General features: G+C 41.6%; 1 protein-coding gene across 1 annotated transcript in view; it reads left to right on the top strand.

The window, feature by feature from the left end:
- The window catches only part of LOC135075959 (liprin-alpha-3), a 171,627-nt gene that overhangs the window by 131,578 nt on the left and 18,390 nt on the right, over positions 1–21,659 (top strand). Inside the window, exons 4-17 of the mRNA XM_063970406.1 lie at positions 603–677; positions 765–869; positions 2,294–2,365; positions 3,827–3,994; positions 5,995–6,114; positions 7,059–7,184; positions 8,255–8,424; positions 9,538–9,694; positions 11,982–12,143; positions 12,813–12,893; positions 13,328–13,486; positions 15,538–15,672; positions 19,664–19,839; positions 20,350–21,233. Coding sequence (XP_063826476.1) covers positions 603–677; positions 765–869; positions 2,294–2,365; positions 3,827–3,994; positions 5,995–6,114; positions 7,059–7,184; positions 8,255–8,424; positions 9,538–9,694; positions 11,982–12,143; positions 12,813–12,893; positions 13,328–13,486; positions 15,538–15,672; positions 19,664–19,839; positions 20,350–21,233 — 2,590 coding nt within the window. The remainder of the gene's footprint in view (positions 1–602; positions 678–764; positions 870–2,293; positions 2,366–3,826; positions 3,995–5,994; positions 6,115–7,058; positions 7,185–8,254; positions 8,425–9,537; positions 9,695–11,981; positions 12,144–12,812; positions 12,894–13,327; positions 13,487–15,537; positions 15,673–19,663; positions 19,840–20,349; positions 21,234–21,659) is intronic.

Below are 21,659 nucleotides of genomic sequence, written 5' to 3'. Positions count from 1 at the left end.
GTCGAGGTTCTGAAGGCGCTCAAGAGCCTCTTCGAGCACCACAAGGCGCTGGACGAGAAGGTAAGCCTGGATGACTGTCCTGAACAGCGCAGCATAATGCCTGGTGTCGCGGCACGATGCTCGCTGCGCATGACGTGGTGAAGCGGCAGGCGGCCGCGCAGTCCGGGGTGTCCTCCGAGGTCGAGGTTCTGAAGGCGCTCAAGAGCCTCTTCGAGCACCACAAGGCGCTGGACGAGAAGGTAAAATTTTTTACCCAGTAAAATGGCCTCTCAATACCTGTTGCCTCCGTGAGGGGTTTTAACCGATGCGATGTTTCCTTCTGTCGCTTAGAGGCTGGCACTTTGGGTACTAGAATCGACGCCTTCTGCTGAGAAGGTAGACCTGAATAATCCCTCTAGATTTGGAATGTTTCCGCAAAGTCGACTTATTAGGGAGTCGGCTAAATAAGGATACCTACTCGCTGTTTAATTATTTTGGACTTAACAACATACACAAACAAGTCAATGAGGAATAAATAATATGTATGTAGAATGTCAGCCTGGCATCAAGTTTCGAATAATTTGATCACAGTGATCTTAACAGTCAAATTTTATTATTTTCAGGTCAGGGAAAGGTTACGAGTGGCGTTAGAAAGGAATACGGCCTTAGAAGAAGAGTTATCGTTAACCAAAGAAGAAGTAAGTAATACTGCTTTGTCAATAATGCAAATATTCGATACTTCTTCATGGTTGTAAGACATTAATATTCGTCTATTTAATCGCCAGTTACAACAGTACAAGTCGTCCACCGGCCAAGACGACAAGCCGAAGGAGAACGGCACGGTGCCCACCGGCTCGCCAGACCAAAACGGCGAGCCTCAGCAGCCTAAGGTAATACTCACTTTATATGCCTGCAAATAGAGTAGAATATGGTTAGAAGTAGGTGTAAGCCTCCCGCAGACTGCAGACTTTTAGTCGGCCGGTAGTTGGGCCCAATTCTAATTTGTAAGAAGTATCGGCCGATACCATTACCAATGTGCGTGTCACCGTAAAATTGTGAATTCCGTCAGATTATAATCTGACGTAGTTAAATTACAATCTAACCTAACCTAACCCACTGTTAGTTTACAATCTAACGCGTTATATTATAAACTGACAGAGTTCACAATTTCACGTTGACATGCGCACTTCCATACTTGTTCATACTGGCCAACAAAAATTCGGTGGTCTGCGGCTAGGCTAAAGGAGTATTTACTGTTCCATTCTGCAGGACTACTCCCAACGTTTTTCGAAGTTTCGAATTTTTCTGTCTCTCTCACGCAAAGCGAGATGCCAGCAAGAGCGATAATAATAGAGCCAGAAATCGATTGGGAGTAGCTCCGCTGGGAACCGAGTCTAAAAAAGAAATTAGCGAGCTAGTTGGTTTGGTATGTCAGTCAAGCATCACAGGCCACTATATCTGATTTGACAGAATTTCTATATCAATTAATATCTGCGAAAATTTAAAGATTATATTATCTATCTGAACACAAGACACCAAATTTAGAAAAGTTGATATAGTTTTAGAACTAACTAAAGAAGATAATATTAATCAGTAGCCACATATCGCACTTGATCTAATTATAAGAATCGCAATCCATTTGTGGGTACAACTCAAGAACTTCTTTTGGTACTGATTAGTATTATAGAGTGCTTAAGTATATCGAACTTTTAAACACAAAATGACATACCTACTTACATATTTTTACAAGCTTTATCGTTTTATGTGTACAAATTGGTATTTTCTGAAGTTCAAGTCTGTCTACTATGTACAAATATATTTTCCGTACTTATTTTCTCTTGTATAAAAGTGTGTAAATTAACTTTGCATCTATCTTTTTGATTATAGTTGTTGTTTAACATATTAATCTGTTTGTTATAAGATTCAATATTAAATTAAAACAGTGATACACATCACACTCAACACGAACAAAGACATAATACATTTGTTTATGATTTCCTAGAAGCTTAGAGAATGGCAATGTACAAGTCTTAGTATGATGTCTTAGTACTGCCCTTAATTATGGTTTTACTCAATTTTTATAGCAATTAAATATCTCTTGCAAACAGTTGTATTCAATAAACTGTATTAATATTGAGTAAAATTGAGTAAAACTTAAGCTTAACGAAACCACTCGAACACTCGCGAACAAATAAATAGATTGTAGAGGGAGCCTCTGTCGTTTTGTAACACGACAGTGGCGCCACCTATGCGTATGTTGCCCTGTTTTAGTGTTTTTCGTTTGTAACGTTTTATTTTGTGATGGTGGACGCAGGAAAATAATGTAAACGGCGAATCGGACAACAACAAGCGTATCACTGAGCTCCATAACACGATCGCCAAGCAGGTTAGAGAGAACAAACCAGTCAAGCCATGCATTATAATGATATAACTAACAATGTTGTGTTTGCTGATGGATCATAACTTCAGAAGTTTTGTGTTGAAAGTTTCTTTATTGTTACTATCAAAAATAACGTCTCTCCCGGATACAAAATATGACACCTTTTATTCATTTCTTATTTACTCAATACCGTACAACTTTATTTTCGTTGTAACAAAAAATTAATATTTTTTTACGTTATAATTTTTTGCGAACCGAACTCACTGCTCAAATTGTAAGCAAACTTATAAGCAAATAACATGCTGTAAAAGAATTTAAAATTCAGTTTTCAAGCAGTTGATAAGATTTACAGTGGGATATTTTATGGAAATTATTATCCATCAGCATTCATAAGAAAACTAACCTGCCCCAGTCAAAGGGTGCGGGCGCCATTGCTCGACAGTGTCGCCATGTGCACTAACCCTGGTCATTGCTGAACTAATTGCATATGCTTGCTCGCTGCATCGTATGATAGAGCCCCATATTTAACCAAACAAAGCTTAAAATGATATGCAAACATACAAGTATATTATGAATCCACCTTATACCAATTTTAGTTAGAACACCACGGCCATTTACGTACACCAAAACCGTTTTTAGTTTCATTTTGTTGAATTATTTATTATTCTTTAAGTTACACCCGATAATTAGAAAAAATAGGAATACAAGCATGAATCTAACCAAAAAAGTCAGTACCTTGAAATGTAAGTAATTGCAAATACAAACCCTTCAGTCAATCATGGTGAGTTGATCACTAATCAGTGGAGAAATCTGCTAACAATTGATTAATCAATGATCTGATTACTGATCAGCGTTGTCACCTGTGTATGTTGTAGATTGATCGTTAATTTGATCAATCTATAATATTTTTATAGATACATCAAGGGTTTGTATTTAGTGCATTAGACTTTAGAGCATGTAAGCCCTACCAGTAGTGCGACACGTCACAGCATCATACTAACAATGTCATTAGGTTCACTACCACTAACACTGACACTTCATGCCACAAGTAATATAATTATTCAACTATAGCAATCGTGATTAGCTTTATTGGAAGGTAAGTTCACAATTGGCATCTAATTTATTTATACTTTGGTTGTGGAATAACAATAATGTTAAATATTATTCGGTCATTTCGGTATCTTAACCGGTAAATGGAACGCCTAGGTTCTTGTGAGCTTTTTCAGTATATTAAAAAATATGGTATGGCTTTAGCTATATGTGTATGTATAAGACAATTGGCATTGCTAATGCCATTTAATTTCAACTAACTTTTTCTAAAATTGCCGAAATCTTACCCATATTCAAATGATTTTAAAAATCTGTTCATTACTTCTGTAAAAATATAATCTTAGCGTCCTTTTCGCTCCCAATTCAAAACTCTCACATCGATTCGTACTCGAGTTATACTCCTTACTCCGCTTGCAGTCAGCGGAACTGAGCTCGTGGCAGCGGCGGGTGGCCGAGCTCAACAACAAGGTCTCGGAACTCGAGGAACGCCTGTCCAAGGGAGAGAAGGAGCTTGCCAAGAAACAGGACGAGTGCTCCAAGCTGCAGCGCGACTTGCGAGAGAACGTCGCGCAGAAGGAGGACCAGGTGAGTCTTGTGATGATGACAGCAGTTGTCAGAAGTGTCTGAGCTGGAGGAGCCACTGTCCAGGGAAAGAAGGACCTCGCCAAGAAGCAGGACGAGTGCTCCAAGCTGCAGCGCGACTTGAGAGAGAACGTCGCGCAGAAGGAGGACCAGGTGAGACTTGTGATGATGACAGCAGTTGTCAGGAGTGTCTGAGCTGGAGGAGCAGCTGTCCAGGGCAAGAAGGAGCTCGCCATGAAACAGGACGAGTGCTCCAAGCTGCAGCGCGACTTGAGAGAGAACGTCGCGCAGAAGGAGGACCAGGTGAGACTTGTGATGACGACTGCAGTTGTCAGGAGTGTCTGAGCTGGAGGAGCTGCTGTCCAGGGAAAGAAGGACCTCGCCAAGAAGCAGGACGAGTGCTCCAAGCTGCAGCGCGACTTGAGAGAGAACGTCGCGCAGAAGGAGGACCAGGTGAGACTTGTGATGATGACAGCAGTTGTCAGGAGTGTCTGAGCTGGAGGAGCAGCTGTCCAGGGCAAGAAGGAGCTCGCCATGAAACAGGACGAGTGCTCCAAGCTGCAGCGCGACTTGAGAGAGAACGTCGCGCAGAAGGAGGACCAGGTGAGACTTGTGATGACGACAGCAGTTGTCAGGAGTGTCTGAGCTAGAGGAGCAGCTGTCTAGGGCAAGGAGGAGCTCGCCAAGAAGCAGGACGAGTGCTCCAAGCTGCAGCGCGACTTGAGAGAGAACTTCGCGCAGAAGGAGGACCAGGTGAGACTTGTGATGACGACTGCAGGTGTAAGAGGTGTCTAGGAGTGGTGTCCAAGGTCAGAAGGATGTCGCCAAGAAGCAGGACGAGTGCTCCAAGCTGCAGCGTGACTTGAGAGAGAACGTCGCGCAGAAGGAAGACCAGGTGAGACTTGTGATGACGACAGCAGGTTTAAGAGGTCTCCGAGCTGGAGGAGCTGCTGTCCAAGGGAGAGAAGGAGCTCGCCAAGTAGCAGGACGAGTGCTCCAAGCTGCAGCGCGACTTGAGAGAGAACGTCGCGCAGAAAGAGGACCAGGTGAGACTTGTGGTGACGACTGCAGGTGTAAGAGGTGTCTGGGCTGGAAGTATAGTCAGAAGGAGCTCACCAAGAAGCAGGACGAGTGCTCCAAGCTGCAGCGCGACTTGAGAGAGAACGTCGCGCAGAAAGAGGACCAGGTGAGACTTGTGGTGATGACAGCAGTCGTCAGGAGTGTTTGGGCTGGAGGAGTGTTGTCAAGGATGACAAGGAGCTCGCCAAGAAACAGGAAGAGTGCTCCAAGCTGCAGCGCGACTTGAGAGAGAACTTCGCGCAGAAAGAGGACCAGGTGAGACTTGTGATGACGACAGCAGGTATAAGAGGTCTATGAGCTGGAGAAGTGACTGTCTATAGGCGAGAAGGATCTCGCCAAGAAGCAGGACGAGTGCTCCAAGCTGCAGCGCGACTTGAGAGAGAACTTCGCGCAGAAGGAGGACCAGGTGAGACTTGTGATGACGACAGCAGGTGTAAGAGGTGTCTGGGCTGGAAGTATAGTCAGAAGGAGCTCACCAAGAAGCAGGACGAGTGCTCCAAGCTGCAGCGCGACTTGAGAGAGAACGTCGCGCAGAAGGAGGACCAGGTGAGACTTGTGATGACGAAATTATAAAGCTATTTATAAACCTACATACTTTTGTCTGTCTACTGCCACTTCTCTATCACTCAATCTTTCTCTAAGTCTGCATAATGATGATAATCATCATTCGACCGGATTTCGGCTATTGCGACCACTTCGACTTCTAACTGATGAGGCTCTGATGCGCCCGAAGATGGTTTACGTAGCCGATCTTCGCGGCAAAACCCCTCACACGCTGCTGCTGAGAACGCCACCTTGAGAACTTGAGTCTGCATTATGTCCTGTTGTTATCTTAACCAAGTCTATCCTTTACTTATTAGTTTCCTCTGTACATTTGTTTATGTTTCCTATGTTTCATGGTTTCTTCTCCTGTGTGTCCCCAGGAGGAGAGGATAGCGACCCTCGAGAAGCGGTACCTCAACGCGCAGCGCGAGTCCACGTCACTGCACGACCTCAACGAGAAGCTTGAACAAGAGCTGCAGCACAAGCAGGCTCAGCTCAAGGTACAAACTAAATTCAACCTTAACAGCGTCTACATACTGGCCAAAATAGGTCCTGGTGAAGTTAGGATTGCAAAATTATTAGCTGCCAGTGCGCAAAAAGTTTAAGAAGAAAAGAAAACGTAATAGATTGTATCCTTGAATGTGCAAAACGCTGAGACCTATTTTTTACTTTTATAACCGACTTCAAAAAAGGAGGAGGTTATTTATATGTTCGGCTGTATGTATGTTTTTTTTTGTAAATGTCAACAGTGAATGGGTTAAGCCTTTAAACATGGGCAAGCCGCACAAATAGTTACTAGAGTTTCCTCAAATATTGACGGAACATAATAGGTGGTTCTTCACATTCAATGGTAAAGTGGATACGGTAATTTTGTACATTGTAGATAATGTGTGAATTGTGATTCAACCAACCCTTGTATAAACTAACAAGTATTACAACCCATTCGAGTAACAGTGTGAATAGTTCTAATACTTAACAACCTGTATCTGTATAAAACAGTAGATTTCATTGTAAAAGCCATTTTCGTAGAAAGATTTTAGGCCATACAAACTATGATATTGTGTTTTTTAAACTGTTGTTTCTTTACGTAAATATCTAATTATACACTTCTTTAATATATGGTTTAGAATGCAATTAATAAAATGTTAACTCTGTATTACCTTTTCTTCTGTAATATTTGGCCATAGATGGCGAAAAATATCTTAATCAGACATAAATCTTACAACGTCGTATCCAAAATAAGAACCGTAGACATAGATAGACCGTTTTAATTCGCGTTTCCCATCAAATAATCTGTTTCAATCTCTAACCGTCACGCGTGAAACGTTTGAAATCTTAAAATAACTACTATATTACTCTACAAACAAAAACATTCTACGAAAATGGCGCCCAATCACATACCTACATACCCCACCTCGCCTCACGCATGTCACGTGTCCCGCAGCTGCAAGAAGAGAAGATCGCGGCCATTGAAGAGAAGTTGGAACTGTCCACGCAGAAACTGGCCCAGATGTCTTCGCTGCCCGAGATGGAGGAGCAGTTGAAGGCCCGTATGGAGGCCCTCAACCAGGTTGGTGTATGTTCCAATCCAATTCTTTATATTTGTGTAGTTTGTGTGTGTGTGGTCAAAGTCCGGGTGAACGGTAAGTGATTTGTAGTGTTGGAATTAGGGGATCGGACTGGGAAGTGAACTGACTCAATAATTAAAATATATTGAAGTTTGAAGCCACGATAGCCGAACGGTGAAGGGGCCTGGCATCTTTATGAGTTAGTTAACCTCAATCACTAATTTGTGAATACTCCCCGATCCCCTATTTACATTGGCAAGTTTGAGTTATAATGCTGTTCAATGCTGCCTCCACATATTGGATTATTTTAGGTCCAAATACAATACGATTCCAATTTCCATGTAAACTAGTGGACGCAAAAGATGTTTCGTACATTCGATCCTACTCCGCTATTGACGTAGAAGAAGATGATGATCTTTTCACAAATATGTAGGTGCAATTTTGGTACAGTTGTGACACCACTGAACTGGTATATTATCATCTATTGGTAAGTAAATATAATTAGGATTGATGTATTCTTTGTAACATAAGTCCATCAACTCAGTAATTTGTAATTTTGATTAAGGAAAACTATTATAATATCCAAAAACGAAATAATCGATATGAAATATACAAATTACCGAGTTGAATTGTGCCTAAATCCTGGTTTCGTTTATTATGTACAATAAAATCCCCTTGGACAAATATTAATCTTGTGACTTTTTGAGACCCGCTTACTGCTTTTCTCATTATCTCATGATCCATTTTAGTGTGGAATGATTTCCTTTTGTAGTCGAGTTTTTACTAACCAACAATATTGATCGGCAATTTGTGCGTTGATTAGCAATATTGCTCCCACAAAACTATAAATTTTGGTAACACTCAAATGATGTTTAATATTTCCCTTATACTCATAATCTTGCCAGCCAATATAGTGTTAACAATATAGTACGCAATATTGGCATAATATTGTCAGACAATATTAACCAGTTTTTAAATCGTCGTATATTGCCCGTTTACAAAAACCTTAACTTTTGTGTATGTAATATTGTCTGCTTACAAATCCCTTCAACAGCCTAATTTCTCTACCCAGGCGCAAGAAAGGCACGGGTCCGCGGAAGACCGCATCCAGCGGCTGGAAGCGAACGTCGAAGAAAAGAACGCGGAGCTGATGCGCCTCAACCAACGCCTGCGTATGAACGAAGAACATAACACGCGCCTCTCCGCCACAGTCGACAAGCTGCTGTCCGAGTCTAACGACAGGTACGTCTGCTAAGGCCGGGTTCCCACTATGCCGGACCGGCAGATCTCCCGGTCCGGTAAAATCGCCGGAAAGCCTAGCGGCGGTACAAATTGTATGAAGCTGTTCACATTATCCCGGATCCGGCGTTTTCGCCGAGCCCGGCATTTTTACCGAGCGTTTTGTCGCTACAAAATGCCGGCAAAATCACCGGAACGGAGTAATGTGAACGAGTTGCGGCCCACCCCGCCGCGCCCGTGCTCCCCGCACTTCATTCGGCTCGGATTTCGGATCCGGTGATCCGGTGTAATGTGAACACCGTTGTCCGGTTTCCGGCAGAAATACCGGTCCGGCATAGTGGGAACCCGGCCTAAGGGGTCTAGACCGGGAAACGACGAAATGAAAGAAGTGGACTGTATTCGTTTCAGCCAAATGACGTTAGACAAAGGTCTCCTCAAGGATTTCCACAGTGACCGGTCCTGTGTTGCCTGCATCCAGGTTCTTCTCGCGACCTTCAACAGATCGTCGGTCCACCTAGTGAGAGGCCTGCCCGCGCTACGTCTTCCAACCCGTGGTCGCCACTCGGAACTTTTCTGGCCCAGCTAATGTATTATTAAGGTTTATTAGAGAGCCAGATGTTCGATCAGCAAGTAAAATATAGGAGCGGTAATCTAGTGGAATTTTTGTTGCAAAATATCACCAATAACCATTTAGATGCAAGATCTGGTGAAGATCGCAAGAAGCAGTTGGATGCATAGCGCAGAATCGGTCATTGTTTAAATTTAATGGGGGAGGCCTTTGTTCAGAGTGAACGGATTTGGGTTGAAACAAACGAATGCCATAGTGTTTAGCAAGATGTGTACTGTGTAGACGAATATTTCCAATGGAATTTAAACAGGTTCCAGTCACAGTACTGTCAGCCACAGTTTCAACAACCTATTTAAACGAAATGACCAGTAGGCCTAAGATGCGCCTCGCGATAAGCGGTTATCACGCCATTTTATCGATTTTGCCCATACATTTTGACGTCGATAAAAGTTATCACGGCGCGCATCTTAGGCCTACAGAAATGGGTAGCTGAAACTGTGGCCCATAGTACTTTTAAATAATATTATTAACTCTTAACTTGTCTATAGGTTGCAAGTGCACCTCAAAGAGCGGATGCACGCGCTAGACGAAAAGAACGCGCTGACGCAGGAGCTGGACAAGACGCGCAAGTACGCCGACGAGCTGCTGGCCGACAAGCAGGACGTGCTCAAGGAGCTCGCCAAGTGGCGCATGGAGACCGAGCAGGTGCGCTATACCACAGAATAATAATAAGTACTACGTACAAAAGTTTTACTTCGCGAAGGTATTTAAAAAAATGTATGCTCAATGTCATTAACAATATGGTGTAATTTAGCTTGTCTCAAGAGTCAAGCACCATTTTGTTGACAAACGTCAGTGATCGGTACTGCGCCGAAGCTATAGGGCTGACTTCGGCAAAATGATGTGACGTGAGGTGCCAAACTCCAGAAAATGGCGGAGGAAATACAAATTATCATGAATAATATTAACTACTTATTTACCTCTCAGTGTCTTGAGGCAACTTAAAAAAACACATTCTGTGTTTTTATTATTATTTATGGTCTTTTTCACGTAAGATGATCCGTATGACACTTCAAGGTTATCCATATTACGCATACTACATATGCAGAATATTTTTGAAAAAATATTTGTATTTTATTAGCAATATAATAAAAATAAATTAACTACTTGTCTTGAAATATATAGTAAAATCTGAGTCTATTGATTATATTTTAATTAAATACGATGTAAAAATATTTTTTATTTAATGTACGCAATGTGTGAAACGGAATAGATTTAGTGCTGGGGTATTTCTTGTATAATAAAATCGATTATTTCCGCGGTTCATTAATCGATTGCAGTGAATACTTAGTCATTAAAAACATCACAAAAATCAACTATATTTTTCGATTATTGACTTTAATAAACACATTGAAAATAAATTAATAGTTTTTAATTTAAAGAAACAGAACCAGTACTTTTTAGGAATCGTTTTTTTGAACACGAACCATGAAATTTGAATATTATCAATAAAAAATTGTTACAATAATATTTGTAATTAAAAAAAAACATGTTTTTTGTTAAATAACACCTACACAAATTATTTCTCTAAAAGTAGGTTTTACTAACTCTTCGAAAAAAATCGATAGATGAATCGCTATGGTTTAGTTATGTGACATCTCTAAATCTTTCAAACTCGAAACGTCATACGGATCATCTTAGGTGAAAAAGACTATAGGCAGTTAAATACTGCACAGTATTTAGTACACCATTTTCTTTATTTTCTTCCATCATACACAAGAATACGCGTGCGTAAGCCAATGTTCGCTCGTATGTGAGGCCTTGTCGAATAGTATCCTGTAGGTGGGCCATCGTGCGTGTTTTGTTTTCGAGATGAACAGGCCTGGCGCTATACTATAGTCTGGTCTGTGAGCACGTAGAATTTTGCCCAATGACCCCAAGCTACCCATCCTTATCGCTCGCGCGTAATTATATAAGGATAGGGATGGGTACCTTGGGGTCATTGGACAAAATTCTACGTGCTCACAGACCGGGCTTTAGCTGACACAGCACGCGCCCAACCAAGAGATCATTTCGAACTCAGCCATATAATGTGCTGAGTTCGAAACTCAGTGTCGCATTAGAAATTCACACACACAAAGTAATCAAAACATGTTCTTATTATCCACTGCAGTGTCAGTACTCAATGTTCAAATAATCTTTAGTACTACGCAAGCAATGTAAACTGTTTACACTATGACGTCGCTGCTGTCATTATTACTGTAACGAGCAAGGTGTTCTGTTTTTGAGCATATTGCTGCGACACCGGCCCCGCCCCCTCACATCTCCCATTAATGTTATCTTTACTCGAACTACTCGAAATCAAAGCATTTATTCATTACTTTGGCCCTTTCTAGGGCGCTTATACACGTCCCAAATACCACTATCGGGACAACATAAATGAGCTGATGCTGAGAAGAAGTGGCAGAAGAGTGGCGGCTGAGAACTCAGTCACCTTTGTCAGCCTTTGTTTCAACTGTATAATATAGATTGTAACATCCACGAACATGCGCTCCACCATTTTTTGGTCAAGGGAAGCGCGGGGTGCAGGGAGTTTGATCCGAGCAATCCGAGCGTCATTATTGTATATGCGTGTGCACTCATGGATAACCTCGCCTCGCGTTTCCTTCGACCAAAAAGTGGTGGGGCGCGTCTTCGTGGATGAAACGATCTATATCATTGGTTCCCAAACTTATTTGAGACGCGCCCCCTTTCGCCCATACAAAAAATTTCCCCCCCTCCTACAGTCAAAATTATTTATTGGTCGTATCGAGCAGTCTGGAATGCATTCTCTCAGCGGTCGCAGGTTTTTATATTTAAGTACATAGATGGCCCGCGCCTCCTTTAAAGGTCTTTGCGCCTCCCTTGGGAGGCGTGCCCCCCACTTTGGGAACCAATTATGTATATCATTGAATGACTCAACATTAATTTAACTTCTCGTCTTGTATTCCAGCTGAAGCGTCAGATGCTGGAGCAAGAGATCGCGTTCAACATCCAGCAGACGGACGCGCTGACGCGCTCGCTGTCGCCCGCCGCGCACCCGCTGCCGCACCCGCACCCGCTGCCGCACCCGCAGCATCCGCACCAGCCGCCCGTGGGGCTGTTTCAGCCCAAGGTAAGCGATATAACCTTTAAAACGAACTTTCGAGCGCCGTAAATGTAACTAAACCCTAAATGTAGGAGAACCAAAGTAACCGACATAGCTCGCAGAATTGCTAAAATCAAGTGGCAGTGGGCGGGGCACATAGCTCGTAGAGACGATGGCCGTTGGGGCAGGAAAGTTCTCGAGTGGCGACCACGGGCTGGAAGACGTAGCGTGGGCAGGCCTCCTACTAGGTGGACCGACGATCTGGCAAAAGTCGCGGGAAGAGCCTGGATGCGGGCAGCGCAGGACCGTTCATTATGGAAAACCTTGGGGAAGGCCTTTGTCCAGCACTGGACGTCATTTGGCTGAAACGAACCAACGAACGAAATGTAACTAACAATGCTTAAAAACCCAAACAAATATAGAAAGAACTGTCTTAGTAACCATAAAACTTCGCTCTACCAAATCTCTTTGTCGTCGAGAAAATATTTAGTGAAGGCTAGACTTTCGATCTCTATACAGTTAATATTGTATAATAATAGGCTATTAAAAAGTTTCGTATTTTAAACGTTACAATGAAGCCTTAAATGGTCAAAAAAGGGTGTTAAATGGGCTCTATTTATATGCGTCTCGTCAGTAGATTATCCATAAAATATGTGTTTGTATTCTAATTAAAATTGTATGTTTACCTCCTTACAGCTGGATGGTTCGTGGGAGCAGCTGCAGCAAGCGCACGCGCTAGCCTCGCAGCAGCCTTTCGACGTGTCCAGCGACGCAGAGGTACGTTGTTATTTGGTTACTTTGCACTTAAGTCTAGTGGCTTTGCTCATGATCAAGCCACTGGACTGTATGAACATAAAATGTCATACTTAAAACAGGCGTGCTTGAACAACTCGAAATTAACATACTTATTACGCAATGTTTCGACTTTCGTGCTCGTAATGAACATGTTTATCTGTACTTTTAGGCTTCTTGTACACGCTAAGAATTTTCACCGTGTCTGCCGTAGACAAGGCAAGAATTTCGACGGACCTAGCTACGAAAATTTGTCACACAGTGCGCATCCGCCGCATGTCGTATCTAGCGCAGACAGTAATTACTTCGCGCCGGAGAAATGTACGCGGTTCGTGTGTAGATGAGACACGTATTCTTGCGTAGGCCCAACGACTTTTATTAGCATATACAAGCAGCCTAATAATATTTTCCTACTTCAGAACGACGAGTCGGACGGCGGCGTCGAAGGCGGGCACACGGACGCGGCCGCGCTGGCGCTCATGCTGCAAGAGCAGCTCGACGCCATCAACACCGAGATCCGCCTCATCCAGGAGGAGAAGCAGTCCACCGAGGCGCGCGCCGAGGAGCTCGAGTCCCGGGTACGCTTCCCACTAGGGCCTGGTATATCGTGCTTCGTCAACGAGCCTGGTTCATCTAGCTGTTAGTCTACGTGGGCCAACAGGAGAAATAGACCACCAAAACTAGCTGATAACCAACGTACCCCAACAGGTGAAATAGTCCTGTTACAGGAGCTTGACTAATAAAATCATCAGCATACCTTAGACTGCGATGGGTCTATTGAGTCCGATCTGAAGCTTAGCTTAGCTCAGCTCCGATCTTTATGTTCAACTCTATCAACTACATTTCATATTCTTTGCCCTGATCTGGAAGACATTTCATGTTACACTTACCAATATTCAGCCTCCACTCCAGAACGTATTGTTGAAAGTTTCCTGAATTGATAAATTATTTGATACATTTAAATAAAATTGTAAGGATGTTTGTTTAGCGCCTGTCGCGCCAGATGGCAGTACTGGCAGTCTACAGACTGGCCGTTCAAGCCACAGCTAGGCTGCCCCTACTCTTCGCTTGAATTTGATGTTAGTAAAAAGTTTAAAACCTGTGAAATTATAGTTTTCTTAATTTATAAGTTGAATAGATACCGATTTGGTGACGGGTTTTCTTTTCTCTCTTTGACACGACTTGAAAGACATGTCTACAGATCCAATAAAAAGTATTTAGGTTAGGTTAGGTTACACCATGAAAAGTGGAATCTTCACTAGAGGCAATCTCTAATATAGCGGCCGACTGGCGGCTGCTCAAATGGAGACGCTGTCTCAACCTGAGACATGACTCGCTCGCAGAAAATTTTTGTCGCCGCGGATCCACGATTTAGCGCACGCTCAAACATTGTTACCAACTGCCTTAACCCTCATATCCACTTGAGCAACCTCACTCTACTTCTATCTACAGAAGTTGCTGCTCAAATGAATATGAGGCTAAAAACTGTATTTGACACGGGGGGCCTATTCCCACCTCTCGTTCCCACCGCTACAACTCCTGTTTAGCCAGGAGCTTGACCTCACATAAAAACCCAACCAGTGAAGGTCAAGTTTGGCAAAGCCAGTATAAACCCGAGCAACTGCACGCAGGATTTAATGTCAAAGTCAGAATGTGTTTATTGCATTTCATGAATGTTTACAAGGTTTGGTTATCATATTATCCAGTACATCATGTTACCCATTTAGGCTTAGCGATTAAATTATTGATTTAGTAATCAACGTGTAACGGATACATTATGAATGCTGCTGACAACGCCACTCTTCTAGCGGAGTTTTGGGCTGTCACTGTGTATAGTCTGGTCTGCGAGCACGTAGAATTTTGTCCATTGACCCCAAGCCTTATCGCTCGCGCGTAATGATGGCTATCGTTTTAGCGCTCACCAGTTAGCGCCACTGTAAAGTAAGGTCCTGTCACTTGCTAGTAGCGAAGACAGTGACACCAACTGGTGAGCGCGAAAGTGGTAGGAGGACTATCGCATTTGCACTCGTCAAGATGGCGCCACTGTAGAGTAAGGTTCTGTCAATCGCCAGGGGTGCCAACTGTTAAGTATAAAAACGATAGCCCTCATTATACAGGGTGTTAGGTAAATGAGTATATGAGCCGACACTAGCCCATGTTAACATAGTCATATAAATGGTATGGTGAAGTCAGAAATTTGATATCTTCATTTTAATTTTTTTAATATTCATACACAAAATAAATTTTATAAAATCCGATTTGTATGAAAATTAAAATAATTAAAATGAAGATATCAATTTTCTGATTTCACCATACCATTTATATGACCATGTTAACATGGGCTAGTGTCGGCTCATATACCCATTTACCTAACACCCTGTATTGTTGTCGCGACTGTGCGAGCGCGACAGCAGTGCTCGCAGACAAGACTAGTGGGTCTAGACAAAGTGCAAATTATAATCGCAAAGCAGTCGAAAAGTGGTCGAAAAGCCCCTTTTTTGTATGGAGTTTTGACGGATTCGATTTTCGATTCGATCAAAAAGTGCGTTTTGTCTAGGGGGGCAGGTTTGTTGTAATTGTTGTCGACACGATAAGAAGAAGGATACTAATGTAACAACATTAACGTCAGGTGGGCAGCTACGAGCATATGAACGTGGTGTCGCGGCGCGGCGAGTCGCCGCCGCTCGCCGCGTCGCCGTCACGTCCGCACCCGCTGCCGCACCCGCCTCATCCGCACCACGCGTCGCACCACAAGTACCACACGGTGAGTTGTAGCTGCCATTGATTGCTGGTCAAATTTTAACGTTGATATTCATTTAAAGTCCGGTCGCCGAGCCGTAGAATTTCGTCCAATGACCCCAAGCTACCCATCCTTATCGCTCGCGCGTAAATGGCTAGATGACAAAATTTCAATTATTTGTCCGTCAAATTAGACTCATATTTTTTATTTTCTTTCATAATTAAATAATAACAGTGCTACATCGAGTTGAAATGGCGCGTTACGTCACGCTTGAGTAGATTTTTTACTCAAAAGTGACGTCACGCGACATTGCATCTCAATATAATACTGTAATTATTCGATTATGAAAAAAACTAAAAAATATATCTCCTATTTTTTTTTACTATCTGTCTGACGGACTAAATAGAATTTCGATTTCATTACCCAGTCATCATCCCTATTATATTGCTGTCGCGACTGTGCGACGGGCGGCCGCAGTGAGTGTGCGAGCTGCTTGGTAACCGGACTTTACTTAAATACAGTCCGAGTCAAACTTTATGGCGGCTCGTAACATCGCACGAGTCGCTGCGCAGTACACAATATGTATCAGCGGGGCGAAGAAACCTGCGCGCACCTGCTAATATCCGAGCCGCCATTAAGTTTGAATCGCACTGTAATGGAACATGGTGTTGTAAAATAAAGTTAGTAGGTATTTCTGACTTAAAACTCTAGCGCCTAACTGTGTCATTGCCTGAGGTATGGAAGCGGCAAGGGATGACATTGACATCATCATTTCAGCCATAGGACGTCCACTGCTGAACATAGGCCTCCCCTAATGCTTTCCACGTTGATCGATTGGTAGCGGCCTGCATCCAGCGCTTCCCTGCTACCTTTACGATGTCGTCGGTTCACCTTGTATAGGTGGACGTCCCACGCTGCGTTTTCCGGTACGCGGCCTCCATTCCAGAACCTTGCTGCCCCATCGGCCGTCAGTTCTGCGTACTATAATTATGCCCTGCCCATTGCCACTTTAGCTTGCTAATCCGTCGGGCTATGTCAGCGACATTGACATATTATGACGTAATAGAAAATACAAATCTGAAGCAAATATGATGTCTCGCTGACGTTACAAAAATGTCCTCCCGTGCTGCTTCCATACCTCACGTGCTGACTCGGTAAAACGCTAGACAATAATAGATACCGCTAAATATTGCATAAGGTACTTCACTTGTTTAAGTTATTTACTGAAATGTCGATTTTATTACTAAGAAGTGAAAGTTTAAGAATAGGTGTACTTTTGATAATTCATAAAGCGATGTAATATACTCGTATGATGTGTTTTATAATACAGACATTTTTAAATTGTTTTACAGCAATCATTAAAAAGTTGGTTATAAAACCGTTTATTTCTAAATTAAAAATTAATTTACATGTAATTGAACAGTGTACTTACTCTTTGTTTTGTATACCTATTTACCTGATATAAGATTTATAACTTTGTTTAATTGACAATTTATCGGCTCGGATTACCGATCTAGTCACTATATTTGTCTTGCTCAGTCACACTATAACCGTAAGTTGAGTGAAAGAGACAGGTAGTTATGTAAGCGTGCGTGTGTGGCAGGCTCCGGCGTCGATGTCGCCCGGGCACGCGGTGTACCGGCCGCCGCCCTCCTCCGAAAGCCTGCCCTCCAGCCAGGTCGGTCGCACTCGACACGTCTGCCAATACCTTTCCCAGGAATACAAATGCGAAATTAAAAATTTCTTTGGACTATAAGATTTTTTAAACTTTAGCGTTCCATTACAATCCTTGAGCTTTTTGTGACCACGGCTGCAGCATAACAGCCGAAACGTCAAGCCGTGAGTAAATAATGTAACTCATTCATAAATGTCACGTTAAGACCCGTGTATTCCTATTTTATTTGAACTAATTAAATTAGTACTTACAAATCGTCAAATGCTCTTAAGGAGCCTATACATACATGTCTCATTCTTTTTTTGCCCTACCAGCGTCGTTGTAAATCGTCAATTGCAAGTCTAGACATCACAAGCCTGTCTAGACAGTCAAGAGTAGTTACAAGCCTGTGGTTGCCTAAATATTTAACTAATGATTGAGCCTGCTCTTGAGCTTGAACCAAGTCTGCCCGCGACCATGGCTCGTGCAACCGAGCTGATACGTCGGGAGGGTAAATATTTTTTTACCGTTAAAATAGATATTGTTGCAATAAATCCCGTGAAGTGATAATTTTATAGTAAAAATGCAACATAATAGTTTAAAATATTGAACCAAGTTTGAGCATAGAGACGTTACATCAAACAGCTTTTACAGATTCTTAACATTTTAACAAGAAAACCTTGGAGTAGCTATCTATCTCCATAATAAAGAAATTGTTAGAAAATAAATTATGTGACGTTACAATGTGTATTTAATTTCGAAGCAAAGAATGAAACAACAAATTGGAAAAGGTCCAACAGAGATAATAAACTATAAATGACTGGGAAAGGTAAAAACAACTATGTATTGCACAAATTTTGTTAGTATTGCGCTGGCTGAATCTACTTATTTTGCTGAAAGTTTGTACTAGCCATTAAGATAGTTAACAAATTATGTTAGTTCAAGAATAAAAATACGCTTAGCTTTAGCTTTTAAGATATCCAAAGTAAAACTGTGTTATTATTTAGTTAGACCAAGCAAACCAATACTATTGTACCCCCAATTTTAGTTTTTATTTACACTACCTTATAAGCGTTTTAAACGTAAACCGTGAAAACATATGAACTGAAAGCTGAAGCATGATAATTTTTTTGCCAAAACAAATTCTTCAAACCAAAATTGTACCCACTGCTTCATAGAATTATATTAATACCTACGCTTAGTGTATTTATTTATATAGAAATTGTATATTGATTGTGAAGCACTTTGTTGCTTTTGCCAAGTAGTTAGACAATGCTTAAACAGCAAAAATAATGTAATACCTAAACTGTTATGAATTAAATGTATTCTAAACGTATCCATAACTGATACATGATTAATCATACTATTTCCACAGCTAAAAGTGAGTAGACATCTTTAAAACTAAAGCATCAATTGAAATACTTTGTGGCGAACCAATTAATTTAGTCTTTAGAAAGTAGATCAAGGATAGACTAACTTTTAGCTATGGTTTAGTGATCGAACTTCTTTGAATAGTATAGTTAAGTATTTTATTATTAATCTATTAATCCATCCGTGTATTTTAGCACCTGTATAGCATGAGAACCTAAGTATTATTTTTGAACCTACAATAGTACACTTAGAAATTAAACATATCTTGAACTAGTCAAGATCTATTACAGATTATTATGAAGATTTTTGTAGGATAAATCATAATGTAAATAATATTTAAAAAAAATCTGTAGTGTTGAATATTGTGAAACATGTCTAGTACTTTCTAGTTAACTTAAGCGATTTCTTTTGTATTAATGATATCAGATAAGCTCACATTTATTGCGCATGTATAATGCTAATTGGAATTAAAATGCTGCAATAAAAATGCAAAATTCAAATCCAGACATCCGGTAATAAGCATTTAACGCCTGTAAAAGGACAAAGTATTTTTTTTATCCACAAAGAGGAAGCTTTTGGCCGCTATCTCACCTGATGAAATGGTTTATTCAGTACATTGGCCCTTCCCAGTGGCCTAATTCACGAATTTTGACAGTCAAGATCTCGCTGACGTTCAGAAGCCGTCCCATTGAAAACTAGCCCTAAATCCGTATTTACAAGGGTCATTTTGATAGAACGATTACTCGACAGGATCACAACTCAGCGATTTATTGTCATTGACGTTTTGTTATGTCGTGCCATTGAAAAACATTTCTAAATCCGTATTCATAAGGGTTATTTCGATAGAACGATTACTCGCTAAGATCGCATGCAGCGATTTGTTGTCGTTGAAGTTTTGTTACGTGAATAAGGCTACAGGGCACTTATACACGTCCCAATGGAAAATGGTGATCATATTTTTCCAATTATATTGATTATATCATCGTACAGTTACAGTTGTGCGAAGAAGGCGCGGGCATGGGGGCGGGCCCCGCGGGCCCCGCCGGCGCCGAGGGGGCGGAGTCTCCGCTGACCGCGCGCTCGCTGCGACTAGAGCGTGCGGCGCGCGCGTTGCACGCCGAGCGCGACCGACTGAGCAGGACGCACTACCAGCCGCCTTATGACTCGTGAGTTGTTTGTGTGATTAACTATTATTTTCTTTATTTGCTGATTTACAGCCGTTTATGGACATAGGAAATTGTTATACAAAGACTTCTATGTGCTACTAGACAGGCTAAGTGGTTAAGACGAGAGCGTATTTTCACCTTAAAGGCCGGCAATGCACCTGTAACGCCCCTGGGACTGCGGGTGTCTACGGGCGACGGTAATCGCTTACCATCAGGTGATCCGTCTGCTCTTTTGCCTCGTGGCACATAAAAAAAAGTTTCAATAACTCGTTTAGTCAATTGTGACCAAAAAGGGCATCATAATAATATGCGGTTAATAACGCACGAATTTTGTTTAACTACGTAATTCAATCGTGCGGCCATGTGCTATCTGCTTATTTAGGACTATTCTAAGAACTTTTTAATTTCACTCGAGAAACTACTAATACCTTTTCACTAATTTACCTTAATACTATTTGAAAGTTTTGTCTCATTACTAACATACTAATGAATTCTCTTTCACGCTGCCAGGACTTCAATGATGTCGGGGAGCCTCGCGCGGTTTCCGATCCACAGGTGGACACCTGGCTCTCACTTTACACCTGTAGCCACCAACTCAATAGACGTTACAGCCCTCCAACATCTACAAACTAACTATATGCCTCATAATACAATGACTCGTCTTAATAACCCAATGTCTTATTCTACAAACGCGACGAATCTCCAACATATACCAACTAATACAATGACTCGTCTTAATAACCCAATGGGTTATCCTAACAACGCGGCATTACATGCCTCTAACACAATAAGGCATGGTGATAGTCTTTTGTCTCATTCTGGTATCAAAACCTCATATTCCTCAAACACATTAAGCCACGCCCCCACGTCAATAACTCCACCCAACAATCGTATGTCACATCCTACCAATCTCATGTCTCATCCCACAAATACAAAATCACTCCCGACAATCCTTATATCCCACGCTTCAAATCCCAACTTAAGAAATTTACCTAATCAACCAGTATCTGGTCCTAGTAATTCTATGACACATATTCCCAGACCAATTTTTCACTCTACAAATACTCTTCAACCAATGTCCCATTCCACTACTCATATGCTACGCCAAACGGATCCAATTCCTGGTCCTTCGAATCGCATATTTCCACCTACCAATCTGCTGTCTCTCTCACACAGACGGTTGTCCTTCTCTGCCAATCCAATGACCACCGCCAGACCACTATCCTATTCATCAAAACCTATGTCCTTGTCAGAGGTTAATTTGGCCAATGTATGGTGTGACTGCCCGGACACTGTATTTAACTATGTGCCCCATAGATTGTGCCTTAAATCCAACTTGTACAAGATGATCGATAACTATTTGTTTCACCACCCTTGTCTTGTTAAATCTGGGAGTTATATCTGAAACAACAAATAATACCTTCTATTTAAATAATCATTGCAACGAATTCCTATTTATCTAAATCTATTTTGTTGGTGGCTATTAGCTTAAAAATATTTTATAAATTTTGTCATTCACAAAAGCTTATTAATTAATGTTATATTATGTCACAAATTTTATTTCTCATTTTTTATTAATAAAATGGAATTACTAAGGGTTGTGCCTTCATTTGCGTTCCCCTTCGATCTTAAGGAGTATCGCGGTATGTTGACTTTTCATTTTGTGTGACCCTATCCATTAGACTCGTAGAGCCCACGGCTAATGATCCACAGTAATTCCATTTTAGTGACATAGTTGGCACAGTTCTGGACAAATTTTAAAATACTGACACCACATGAAAAAAATGAGGATTCAATTTTGTACAAAAATATTTTCTTCT

Source organism: Ostrinia nubilalis, chromosome 11, assembly GCF_963855985.1.
Source record: "Ostrinia nubilalis chromosome 11, ilOstNubi1.1, whole genome shotgun sequence".
Lineage (NCBI taxonomy): Eukaryota > Metazoa > Arthropoda > Insecta > Lepidoptera > Crambidae > Ostrinia > Ostrinia nubilalis.
Note: the sequence above shows the minus strand (reverse complement) of the source record. Positions and strands in the feature narration are given on the sequence as shown.